Source organism: Salvia hispanica, chromosome 1, assembly GCF_023119035.1.
Source record: "Salvia hispanica cultivar TCC Black 2014 chromosome 1, UniMelb_Shisp_WGS_1.0, whole genome shotgun sequence".
In the NCBI taxonomy this organism is placed as follows: Eukaryota; Viridiplantae; Streptophyta; class Magnoliopsida; order Lamiales; family Lamiaceae; genus Salvia; species Salvia hispanica.
The window spans coordinates 20,483,884-20,495,190 of record NC_062965.1 but is presented as its reverse complement, the minus strand read 5'-3'; the positions used below and the strand labels follow the sequence as shown (position 1 = coordinate 20,495,190).

The following is an 11,307-nucleotide window of genomic DNA, read 5'->3' as shown; positions in this document are numbered from 1 at the left end:
AAAGTTCACGAGAAATACTAAAATTTAGCCAAAGTTCATGTTTCAGGGACCAATATATCCCAATTCTAAATTACACATGGATTGTGAAATTTTGTAGCTACATTTGGTCGTGATAGAGGTAATTGTATGTCATAAATATAACTCCATTCAAATTTAGAACAAATTCAATGTTTCGACTCATTTTATTTCTCAAAAGTTAAATTAACAATAAGCAAACCATGCTTATTCTAAACTTTTTATAAATATGGAGTAAAATAGTCTAGCCTAAATTGAGATGACATTAATAATTTTGGATATAAAATTATTAAACAAAATTTAAACCAAATAACATTTGAAGCAAAATGGAGTAAACTATATATCCATGAACATGACCACTTATATTTTCACAGTTCGAAGCAATGAGCAAATTTTGCCCAAATTCAGATCTCTGATTCAACTTCTGCCTGCAAATTCACTCCTCCTCCTCTGCTAATCCCGCGAAAGTCGCGCTAAAGCAATCGGCAATCGCCATTTTTCCCTCATGCGACGGTAATCTCGCGCTTTTCCATGTGATGATTATGGACCCCACGAACCCATCATGCCATTATTAATCTCCGCGATTTTTCACACAGCACACACACACACACACTAATTCCCCCTACTCCATAGCTAGCTAGATATACTATGTGTCTTGGTCAAGAGAGGGAGGACTCACTTTCAAATTTGTTTTGACTGTTTTAATTTGGTTTACTCTGCTGCAGCAATTATTGATTGCATAGATCGAGCTCGTCAAAATAGGGAGACCCATTTGTTTTTGACGAGAAAAGCACCGATCTTTGCGGTTGAAATCGGTTTTGTTTTTTCCGGCACCGGGAATGAAGGCCAAAGGGGCGGCGGCGGCGGCGGCGGCGGTGCTGAATCCTGTTCCTCTTGAGCATAAGAGGTATTGTGTTTTTTAGCATGTAGCTCATTTTTGGGATTTTTTGCAAAGCTGTGTTGTTTTGTTTTGTTCAGTTGCTTTAGTGTCAATCTGTAGTTCACATTTTTCTGCAGCATTTTTTAGTTTTTTATTGTTTTGTTGCGTTGATTCTGCCGACAATTAGATGTACATGGGATTTGGGTGTTTTCTTGAATGATTGCTTTTTTGTCAAGGAGGACTGAATCTGCCCACATTTTCTTAGCAATGGATCCTGATGCTTTGAACCAAATTTAGGGCCTTTACTGAGATTAAAAACAACCGTAGTAATATTAATATCTGCTTAGTTGCAAATTTGAATGCAAAAAAGGAAAAATGGAGTCTTGTTTTGATGTTGTATATGAAATGTGAAATGGGCATGTGGAGAAGTAATGGTTGCTGATTCAAAACTGTATGAATATTTGTGGTTTGGATTTGATTCTTTCTTTATTATGTATCCAAGAAAGAATTTATATGTTGTGTGGGAGATACTCCCCAAGTCTGTTTGTTCGAAACATAATTTATGTTGAAGGGCGATGGAGGCCCGATATCTGGATAAATCTTGTTAACTTTTTGTTGTACTGTGTTTGATTTTGGAAAATTGCATATACAGGGATGCTTATGGGTTTGCAGTGAGACCTCAGCACTTGCAAAGATATCGGGAATATGCTAATATATACAAGGTTTGGTTTTCCTATCTTCGCTGTTAAATCATTGGTTTGTAGCTTAAATTCATCCTTTTGTGTTATCTTGGAAGCATACCAATCGGAGTTGGCATTAATTCATATTTTTTTTTATTTAGGAAGAAGAGGAGGAGAGGTCGGATAGGTGGAAGGACTTTTTGGAAAGGCAATCAGGGTCTGGACAGTTGCCTGTAAATAAATCGACCGACATAAACGCTGATGATAGTCAAAATAACGTGCCTGATTCTGATGGCAACCAGACTAAGCCAAATATTTTTAATGAGGAAAATTCGGAATTGCGATCTGAAAAGGATGGAAAAGTTCATAGAGTACAAACGTGGACCGAGATTAGATCATCTCTATGTGCCATAGAGGACTTCATGAGCTCTCGTGTGAAAAAGAAAGTGAGTTTCAATAAAAGCCAGTCTGATCTTGCTGCAAAGAAGCCACTTCAATCCATTGATGAGACAAGACCTGGAAAAGGAGCACCTGAAGAAGACTCCGAGGAAGAGTTCTATGATGTGGAGAGATCAGGATCAGAATCAGATTCGGCTCCAGAGATTCCCAGCCATGCTGCTCATTCAGAAGCTCCACCTCCTTGGAAGGAAGAGCTTGAATGTCTCGTTCAAGGGGGCGTTCCGATGGCTTTGAGGGGAGAGGTAACAAAAAGCTGACATCCAAATTTTTTTCTCTTTCGATTTGTGCATTCTAAAATCTTTAATCATTTGTTTTCACTGAAAATTACAGCTGTGGCAAGCCTTTGTTGGTGTAAGAGCACGGCGGGTGGAGAATTACTATCAAAATCTGCTTGCTTCAGACACTAACACAGAAACTAAGAGCAGTCGACTAAAGGACAAGAATCACGACTCAAATCTAGAGAATGTAGTAATATCTGAAAAATGGAGAGGCCAGATTGAAAAGGTCATTCATTTTTCTTGAGTTCTGGTGGCAGTTTACTTCTATAAACCTATATTCCTTAAATTCAATTCCATCTAGTAATCCAACTTTATGCACGCAGGATTTACCTCGAACTTTTCCTGGTCACCCTGCTCTAGACGAGGACGGTAGAAATGCTTTAAGGCGTTTACTCACAGCATATGCCCGCCATAATCCCTCTGTTGGTTACTGCCAGGTACGCCTATTATAAAGAGTTCTTTTTATGCCATTTACATGATAACTAATAATGCCAAAGTACATGCATGCGCGATATTTTAACCTTATTGCATTATCTGTTGTATGCAGGCAATGAATTTTTTCGCGGGCTTGTTATTGCTTTTAATGTCGGAGGAAAATGCCTTTTGGTGGGTTGAAATCCTGTTACAGTTCTGTTATATTTCAAACCCTTGTGGAACGCTATATTTTGACTATGTAAATTATTGTATTATGTAATTAAATTTGGCCGCACAAAAACGTATTTGTTCCCGCTAGAAACCTAATAAATTGCTTATTCCAGGGCCTTAGTGGGACTTCTAGATGATTATTTTGACGGCTATTACTCTGAAGAAATGGTAGAATCTCAGGTTGATCAGCTTGTTCTTGAGGAGTTGGTCCGTGAAAAGTTCCCGAAATTGGGTTGGTTTCTTTGACAACGTTTCTAATACACGACCTTTCCTAACAAGACTTCTAGTGGCCGTCAATTTCTCTGATTGTTATTAACTTTGTATTTACCACAGTAAACCATCTGGATTACCTGGGAGTGCAGGTGGCGTGGGTGACTGCCCCGTGGTTCCTCACAATATATATGAATATGCTTCCATGGGAAAGTGGTGAGAATCTTGAAAAAAACTTTTCCAATGTTCAAAGCGATGTGCTATAACTCTAGTTCTAGCCATTTGTTTATTCAGATTCTAAGTCGATAAAACTGATTAACTCGATCTGCTTCTCAGTTCTTAGAGTCTGGGATGTGATCCTCTTCCAAGGAAACCGTGTAATGCTATTCCGCACAGCACTTGCGTTGATGGAGCTATATGGTACTGGCCAGCAATGCCATTTTATTTATATCCGATACGAACATAATATCTGCCCTCTGAATCTCATATGTAATAGTACATCAAGATGCTGTGCTTTTGGGCTTATGAACCAAACTTATCTTTAGCTTTCTGCAGGACCTGCATTAGTTACAACAAAGGATGCTGGAGACGCAGTCACGCTTCTTCAGTCACTAGCTGGCTCCACTTTCGACAGCAGTCAACTTGTCTTGACAGCTTGCTCGGGTTACCAAAACGTTATTGAGGAAAGACTACAAGAACTAAGAAATAAGCATCGGCCAACTGTTATAGCTGCGTTGGAAGAAAGGTCAAAGGGCATGAGAGTTTGGAGGGATTCTCAGTGTCTGTCGTCAAAGTTGTATAGTTTCAAGCAGGACGCAGGTTCAATCATAAGAACTGACAAACCAGAAGGACCGAACGGTGATGTGTCGCACTTGGATGGTTCACCTGCTGATGGGGATGAGCTTTTCGTGAACGGTGATGTGGAGATGGATCCTGCTAAAGATCTTCAGGAGCAGGTAGCTATATTTTGTTTCGCCTATCTTTCTATAAGTTTCTTTTACGCATTTTAGTATTTTTTAGGTGTTTTCTCACTTTAGTTGTATTTTTAATCGATAAAGCTTAGTTTCTTTACCTCCTTTTGATTTTTTGTTGTTTTGTTGGTTCCAACATTTTGAAAGTTATGAAGTTGTTTTTACGAGCTTAGAGACAAATGTATACAGTATGTCATATCAAACAGCTCGTGTAACTTTCTATGAAATAATTTTATTCAGGTAGTATGGCTCAAGGTCGAGCAGTGCAAGCTGATTGAGGAAAAACGGTCAGCTGAACTCAGGTGCACCCTACTCTATAGCTTTTAAAGTCCTAATCCCTTGTCGATACAGAAACTTTGCCTTAGACCAGCCCCCTCTATGATCGTGCACATTCTTCCAACCTGTGCGGCTCACTTTTATTTTCAGGGGATATAGTGTCTTTGAATATTGAGACCGGGCTACACTTCTCTTCTCGGATATTTGTCTTTTCTGAACTGCATTCGTGTGTTTTGCATCTCGACCACGTCATTTCATTTAATTAAAGAACGTGTGTGTGTTTAACCATAGATTCGTGCCAAAGTATGTCAGCCGTGATTAAGTTTGAGTAAACACAAATTCTTAAAATATGGGATTTCTTAGTTCACTAAAGGAGATAAAAACGTGCACACGCTATATTCTCATGTTTCCCTTTTCTATATGCAGAGCAGAAGAGCTCGAAATAGCACTGATGGAGATGGTTAAGCAGGATAATCGTCGACAATTGAGTGCTAAGGTAACTACGAAGCTTGATGTGCTATGCTGTTAACTTGAAAGAATAAATATAAAATTATACTGCGTGTGCGTGCGCGCCAATTTTCCCACTTGAAAAACCTTTCTTTAAGCCAACATCTTATTCTTGAAATTTCCTTAAACAACTCAACCTAATTGGCTGAGCATCTATGTTGGGGTTTTAGGTTGAAAAGATGCAGCGAGAGTTGTCTGAGCTGCGGAGCGCCCTAGTTGAAAAGCATGAACAAGAGAACGCCATGCTTCAGGTAAGACATATCGATATATTTAGCATAATTTCCTACAGCACTTGATGGGTATGGTTTCTTCTCCACAGGAATTGATGTATCCATCTCTGTTTTCTGTTCACAGATTTTAATGAGGGTTGAACAAGCGCAGAAGGTGACAGAAGATGCTCGCATATATGCTGAGCAAGACGCAGCTGCCCAGAGATACGCAGCTCAAGTGCTTGAGGTTAGTGATAATTCAGATTTGCAGCATGCCGATTTTCTTTTTCATCCATGACAACGTGCCACATTTATCAAACGCGCATATAACTCACAAGATTTGATTTTATTCACATCACTTGAATAATTTGTGTTGTTTTTTCTCTAATTTAACTCCAATTTTCTTGTTCTATCGAGTTTCTGCTGTACTAATGCAATGAGTACGTGCAGGCGAAGTGCGAACAGGCGGCTCTCGCCTTGGCCGAGATGGAACAGAGGGCAGTTATGGCAGAATCCATGCTCGAAGCTACACTGCAGTACCAGTCTGGGCAAACCAAAGCGATGTCTTCCCCTCGGTAACGAAAATCCCCTCGGTAGCGATCATATTTTTCTTGCCAATTTCTCTCTATAGTCTGGTTTTTTTGTATTCTTGGCGTCTAATACTTTTGCCCATCCCCCTTTTCGTGTTGCCCTACCATTAATTCTCGAGCCTAATCTGCATTCTTTTACATGTTCTGATTAAGATCGACCCAGCAAAGTAATCAAGAACCTTCACAAGATGTGCCGGCAAGAAAGATCAGTTTGCTAGCCAGACCATTCGGATTAGGATGGCGAGACAAGAACAAGGTTAGTGGATTCTGATTCGTCTCTTGCAAGAAATCCTAGCAATCCTAAGACGAGAACTTCCTGCTATGACCCGTGTGCTCGTTGCCTGTAGGCGCAGTCATGTTTGCTTGCATTAATCATATTTGTTGTTGAAATCCCAACTCAAAATTGACATATCTTTGATAAGAAATAGATTAGTATGCTCTGACAAAACAAATTTGGGTGAAGAATGCTGTGTTGGTTTTCTTGAAAGTAAAGGTTGAATGAAACAGGAGAAACCGGCGAGTCTTGAGGAGCAAAACGATGCGAAGCTCCCAAACGAAGAGAAGAGTGTGAGTGACGTGCAGGCTGAGGTCCCGGTGTAGGAGACGTGTAGTTGGAAGGCGGCTCGAAAAGAAATGGAACCAGATTCCCCTCTTTGGCTGTGTAGTTATGTTGTGCTATTTGAGTATATGTTCTTTTTAGTAAAGAGAATGTGGTAATATTTTTGAAGTTTTTGTCTGTTATTTCATTGATGATATTGATTTTAGTGAGAGAGAAGTATAAGTAGCATTTGATGTGCAATTTAGCATTGTTCTTATTTAGGCTACATTAGCACTATTTGTTTACTTTTACTCATTTATTTAACTCAAATACTTCAAATTAGTGTTGAAATCATTAATTGTTAAATTACATAACTATTAAAATATGATTTTCATTTTTAATAATTTTAAATAAATAAAATTGCGCTTTGATTTTATGTACTCCCTCCGTTCCACAAAAGATGTTACACTTTCCTATTTAGTTTGTCCCACAAAAGATGTCACATTTCCCTTTTTAGAAAAAATTCTCTCACATGAATATAAAAATTATATTTTCTCTCTCTCCATTTAACATACAAAACAAAACCTCCTAAAATCTTGTGCCGTCCCACAAGTGACATTTTTTTTTTGGGACGGAGGGAGTAATTTATAAAGTAATGATGTCAATAATAATTTTAAAGTATTAGAATCAACTAAATGTAACAAAACAAACAATGTTAAGCGAGAGTGGACGGTAAATTAAATTTCATGACATAACACATCTTATAATTGATAAAAACACCACCTTAATCAATAAGTCGAGAGTTCGAGCCACCTAGTGCTTATGTGGGGTGTGCGTTTTGCAACTCAAAAAACAGATATGGACCATTGAATTGTACATAAAACAAAGAGTAATGGTTAATTTTGGTCTTAAACATATGGCCAAAATACGAAATTAGTCCAAAACATTCACCTTTTGAAAATCGAGTCCCAACAAATAGAAATGTCATCAGAGTAGTCCTTTTTCGACGGAACCGTCAAAATATAACGGTCGTGGCCCTTGGACATCCTGCACGACGATGCCTGATCGTTAGATTTTGACGGTTCCATCAAAAAAGGACGACTCCGACTAAATTTCCATTTGTTTATGACTCGATTTTCAAAAAGTAAATGTTTTAGACCAATTTCGTATTTTAGCCATATGTTTAGGACCAAAATTGACCTCTACTCTAAAACAAATCATCTAACCACACCACGGCCTATCTCCGTTGTTTACATTGATCGAATTCTACAGTCGCATACACAAACATGAAACAACTCTTGAAGAAACAGAGGTAGTATCTTCAGCAGTGCAAACAGCCAAATATAATCTAGACTTTCAAAATAATGTTAGGTTGTCAAATCTTTACAACCCTATAGGCAATTCGTTTTCGGGCTAGGGTATGATACAACGGGAGAATGGCGAAAAGTAGAGACGAACCAAGATAAAGGCGTGAACGGGAATGAGGAGAATACATGAGAAGCCTTAGCTTAATTGTTCGAATGTGAAATGCAGAGGGGCAGATTTGACCTTACATGAACTAGTGCCGTTGCAAGGCTGAAATGAACGTGGATCAACGAATCCACATAACCCACGTCTATCCAGTGCTATCGTCTTCGGACATATCATCTCCTCCACGCCTACAATTCACAAAACAAGATTGAGATCATTCCTTCATTTTTGCAAATCTTTATGCTGTAAAATGAATTTCTTTTCACTTCTAACGAAACAAACCTCCAAGATGTGGTCCCACGACGAGCATTTCTCTCCAATTGCAGATTCTCTAACGCAGCAGAAGCACGGATGACATCTTCAGAATGTCCATCATTTTCATACCTCCGATTATATTCATCTCTCCGGTAGCCTGACGCAGATGATCCAGCTCTCCGATCTGAAATGTAGACTGATTAGATATGAGGAAAACAGCTACAATTGGCATTGTCGAACCAACTTTAAATTCTTTACTATTTACCAGATGATTGTGAAGCAGCACTATGCCTGCAAGGAGCCATTTTTACGAAAAATTACAGACCAGCAACAAAAAAATCGAAGATAAAAGGAAGAAATTGGAATTGAAACTGATCGTTAACCTTCCTAGTTGAGGTATACCCACAGCAACTGCTGGTGGTGAAGGTCTCCTAGCGTTGCGTGCTTCCAAGTTTGATAGAGATTCAGAATCTGAAGCGGTCGATCTCCTATTCGCACCTCTTCCTTGAGACAGATTCTACATGGAGATGCACTAAACAATAGCTAATTCATTCCAAGGAGAGAAGGAAAGCAAAAGAAACAGATATCCATAAACTCGCGGTGGAGCAAATCCAAACAGGTCACTTAGTTCGTATTTTGAGAATCATATTTGGCCTACACATTTTCAGTACTCGAGAAGCCATAGATTTGAATACCAGTTTAATCCTATTTTACACATGCTGCCAAAACCGGCATAGCACATTTTCTGGATACATAAACTTTGTGTATTCGTTTAGCTCTAAATTCAACCACCGTACCTCGAACTTCAAGAAGCCCTCAAGAACGTCCAAAAGCAAAGGCCCACTATCTCCATGCCGGTTCAAGTCATAGCCATTCTTGCTGCTGAAATCTTTTAGCTCGGATTTCCAGGAATCTTTTGGCTGAAATCAAAAGCAAAAGACCAACAAACAGCAATCGTAAACGAATAAACCACACGGTGAAGCATCAGGTAATAAAAGTAACAAGAAAATACCATATTACTCTCTGGCAAGTAAACTTTTAATGTGTGGTTTAACTGAGACCAATCGAGATATTCACATATTAAAGCAGTTAGAAGCCTCCCTGAAAATGAAATCATATTACATGGTATAAGTTATTATCCTATTGATTTGTAAACCACGTGAATCCATAGATCAATCGTGAAGAAAGAAAATCAAAATCTGGCAGTCGCAACAAAAACTACCTGAAGGTGAGTTATGAAGCTGCTTAGCACGATCATTGCAGCTACCCAATAGTGCAGGAGGCAATCCATCTTCTTTCTCAATTACTTGATCTTCCTCTTCGATCGCTTCAAACACACTAGCTCTAAGCTCAGCCTACAAGAAAACTATTTCAGCATACCTTAACGAGCCATACATAAAGGTGAATCCCTTCGTATTAGGCATGAGGACACACACACGCACACATATATATGCACATATTTACTTGTTAGGCCGAGTGAAAACATATTAGGCACGAGCACAACACACACACAGGTGCATAACTACTTGTTCGGTAGATTGAAAACATATTAGCCCGAGAAAACATGTTATACATGAGCACACACACCCATACAAGCATAGGTTCATATTTCCTTCTTAGGTAGACTCGAGAAAACATACAGGCACAGGCACACACACACATAGACACGTATTCACTTGTTAGGCAGATCGATAACTCCAAAAATTCTTCTGATAAATATCATTACAATTCATCAAACCCCACTCCATCAACATTGAATCGTAACATATTAAATCCAATAATAACCTTCACAGAAACAAGCTAGCTACGAAACACCACACATTCACCGATTGTCCATCAAAGGAAGTCGAAAGCTACGACAAAGTAACATTTCTACAACAAGCGGATAAAAAGTCCCAATTGCAATTACCACAAAAACTACAAAAAAGGTCATATCTTCAGTTCTCCAATCAGCTCAAATCTGGAGCTAACCAACAACTACTACCAATTAAACACAGATTAATCTAAAAAACACTCCAACTCATCTTATCTACAAACTGCAAATCGAAAATCACGCGATCCAATTAGTCCATTCACACAACAATTGAACACAGACACAAACAAACAAATCAATTCAAAAAAAAGCACCCAAACACATCACGATTGAGAAACATCATCGCAGCAAATGGGAATGATATCAACGAGGGTATCGATGCTAACACGGATCTTGGCGAGAACGCCCTTCTTCTCCAATGTGCGAGTAACCAGGGTTTTTAAATCCATCATTTCTCTCGTGTAATCGTCCATTCTAAAATTTTCAAATTTTCCCCAAAAATTTCAAGAATTTAATCCTCAGCTACCGAAAATTTTCAGGGACCTATATAGATTGTTGAATGCTGTCGGAAATTTAATGACGCTGGATTTTTTGAAATTGCTTTAGTTTGGAATTTCGTATAATCTTCAATAGCGTTGTCGAGAATTAATAACTCAAACCAATTAAGGAAATTTTGAAAGTTGTTTTCCTACGTATAAATCGCGTCTCAGGTGTGCGACTTCATTAGACAAAAAGAAAATATTATTGACTTCATCACTGCTTACATCATTTTTCATGTGTTTCAGCATATAATTTTATATTTGTAATGTTTATAAAACTCATTTATATGATAGCTCTTGATTGAATAAACTATTTATCACATGAATTATTTTATGAACATGCGTATAATGCATTGTTCCTCAACAAGTTATAATGTGTGATTTTGTATTTTATTTTGTTATAAATCATTCTAATGTTTAAAGAATATATAATGCACTATATTTATGACTTTATAAAATGCTACAGTTGAGTGGTTAGGTTGTCATAGATAAAGTTTGCTAACTGTGATTGGTTTGGGATGAATATAAAGAGAAAACTTGATTACATATCAAATAGGGTAGGACAATCGAGTGGTTGGTATTCCTTTCGTCCCATTATAATTACGTATCAATTTTAAGCACAAGATTTAAGGAAAAAAGTGTTTATCAAGTTAAGAAGAGAAAAAAAATAAAAAATTATTAAAAAGAAATAATAAAGCAAAACAGATTAAAAATGTTAATATTTTTATTTAAAAAATAATTCAATTATTATAGAATAATAAAAAAAGAATATGATCTAACTGCACTCAAACAGAAAAAAATACTGCTTTCATGTGAAAAATAATTTTTTTTGATATTTTAATTCATTTCATTACTACTCCATTCTCCACGGTTTAAAGAATTATTTTGCCATTTTGGTTTGTCCATGATTTATTAAACAAATTTATTTATTCCACTTTTAGTATGCGAATCTCACATTCCACCAATCTTTTA

General features: G+C 37.7%; 2 protein-coding genes across 5 annotated transcripts; one reads left to right on the top strand and one right to left on the bottom strand.

Annotated features, from left to right (window-relative positions):
• Positions 1-393: 393 nt before the first annotated feature.
• Positions 394-6,519, top strand: LOC125201824 (TBC1 domain family member 10B). Of its 2 annotated transcripts, XM_048100081.1 has the most exons (18): positions 394-528; positions 741-922; positions 1,548-1,617; positions 1,737-2,276; positions 2,365-2,538; positions 2,636-2,749; positions 2,860-2,918; positions 3,071-3,189; positions 3,291-3,383; positions 3,504-3,587; positions 3,723-4,123; positions 4,379-4,440; positions 4,841-4,910; positions 5,092-5,172; positions 5,276-5,377; positions 5,581-5,705; positions 5,874-5,976; positions 6,228-6,519. In XM_048100081.1, exons 2-18 carry the CDS (start codon positions 855-857, stop codon positions 6,318-6,320), a joined length of 2,358 nt encoding a protein of 785 aa, XP_047956038.1. In that variant the 5' UTR covers positions 394-528; positions 741-854; the 3' UTR covers positions 6,321-6,519. The 2 variants fall into 2 exon arrangements, 1 of the variants encoding a protein (XP_047956038.1); XR_007172986.1 differs by lacking the exon at positions 394-528 and having other exon boundaries at positions 613-922; positions 5,581-5,723; positions 6,228-6,250.
• A 503-nt stretch (positions 6,520-7,022) lies between these two features.
• Positions 7,023-10,428, bottom strand: LOC125204185 (protein TONNEAU 1a-like). Of its 3 annotated transcripts, none has more exons than XR_007173512.1 (9): positions 10,183-10,428; positions 9,206-9,338; positions 8,996-9,084; positions 8,781-8,903; positions 8,367-8,500; positions 8,249-8,274; positions 8,011-8,167; positions 7,807-7,916; positions 7,023-7,305 (listed from the first exon to the last, which is right to left on the bottom strand). XR_007173512.1 is itself a non-coding variant. In XM_048102760.1 (8 exons), the coding sequence occupies exons 1-8, from the start codon at positions 10,267-10,269 to the stop codon at positions 7,874-7,876; spliced, it is 792 nt and encodes a 263-aa protein (XP_047958717.1). In that variant the 5' UTR covers positions 10,270-10,428; the 3' UTR covers positions 7,557-7,873. The 3 variants fall into 3 exon arrangements, 1 of the variants encoding a protein (XP_047958717.1); XR_007173511.1 differs by having other exon boundaries at positions 7,812-7,916; XM_048102760.1 differs by lacking the exon at positions 7,023-7,305 and having other exon boundaries at positions 7,557-7,916.
• Positions 10,429-11,307: the final 879 nt, after the last annotated feature.

Bases quoted from the DNA above. Each gene is read 5' to 3' on its own strand.
- LOC125201824 (XM_048100081.1), top strand. From the start codon at position 855: ATGAAGGCCAAAGGGGCGGCGGCGGCGGCGGCGGCGGTGCTGAATCCT. The intron at 2,750-2,859 runs GTACGCCTATTA...TGTTGTATGCAG, and splicing joins CCTCTGTTGGTTACTGCCAG to GCAATGAATTTTTTCGCGGG. The intron at 3,384-3,503 runs GTGAGAATCTTG...TCTGCTTCTCAG, and splicing joins TATGCTTCCATGGGAAAGTG to TTCTTAGAGTCTGGGATGTG.
- LOC125204185 (XM_048102760.1), bottom strand. From the start codon at position 10,269: ATGGACGATTACACGAGAGAAATGATGGATTTAAAAACCCTGGTTACT. The intron at 9,339-10,182 runs GTTAGCATCGAT...GTTTTCTTGTAG, and splicing joins GCGTTCTCGCCAAGATCCGT to GCTGAGCTTAGAGCTAGTGT. The intron at 8,501-8,780 runs GTACGGTGGTTG...ATCTCCATGTAG, and splicing joins AGGGCTTCTTGAAGTTCGAG to AATCTGTCTCAAGGAAGAGG.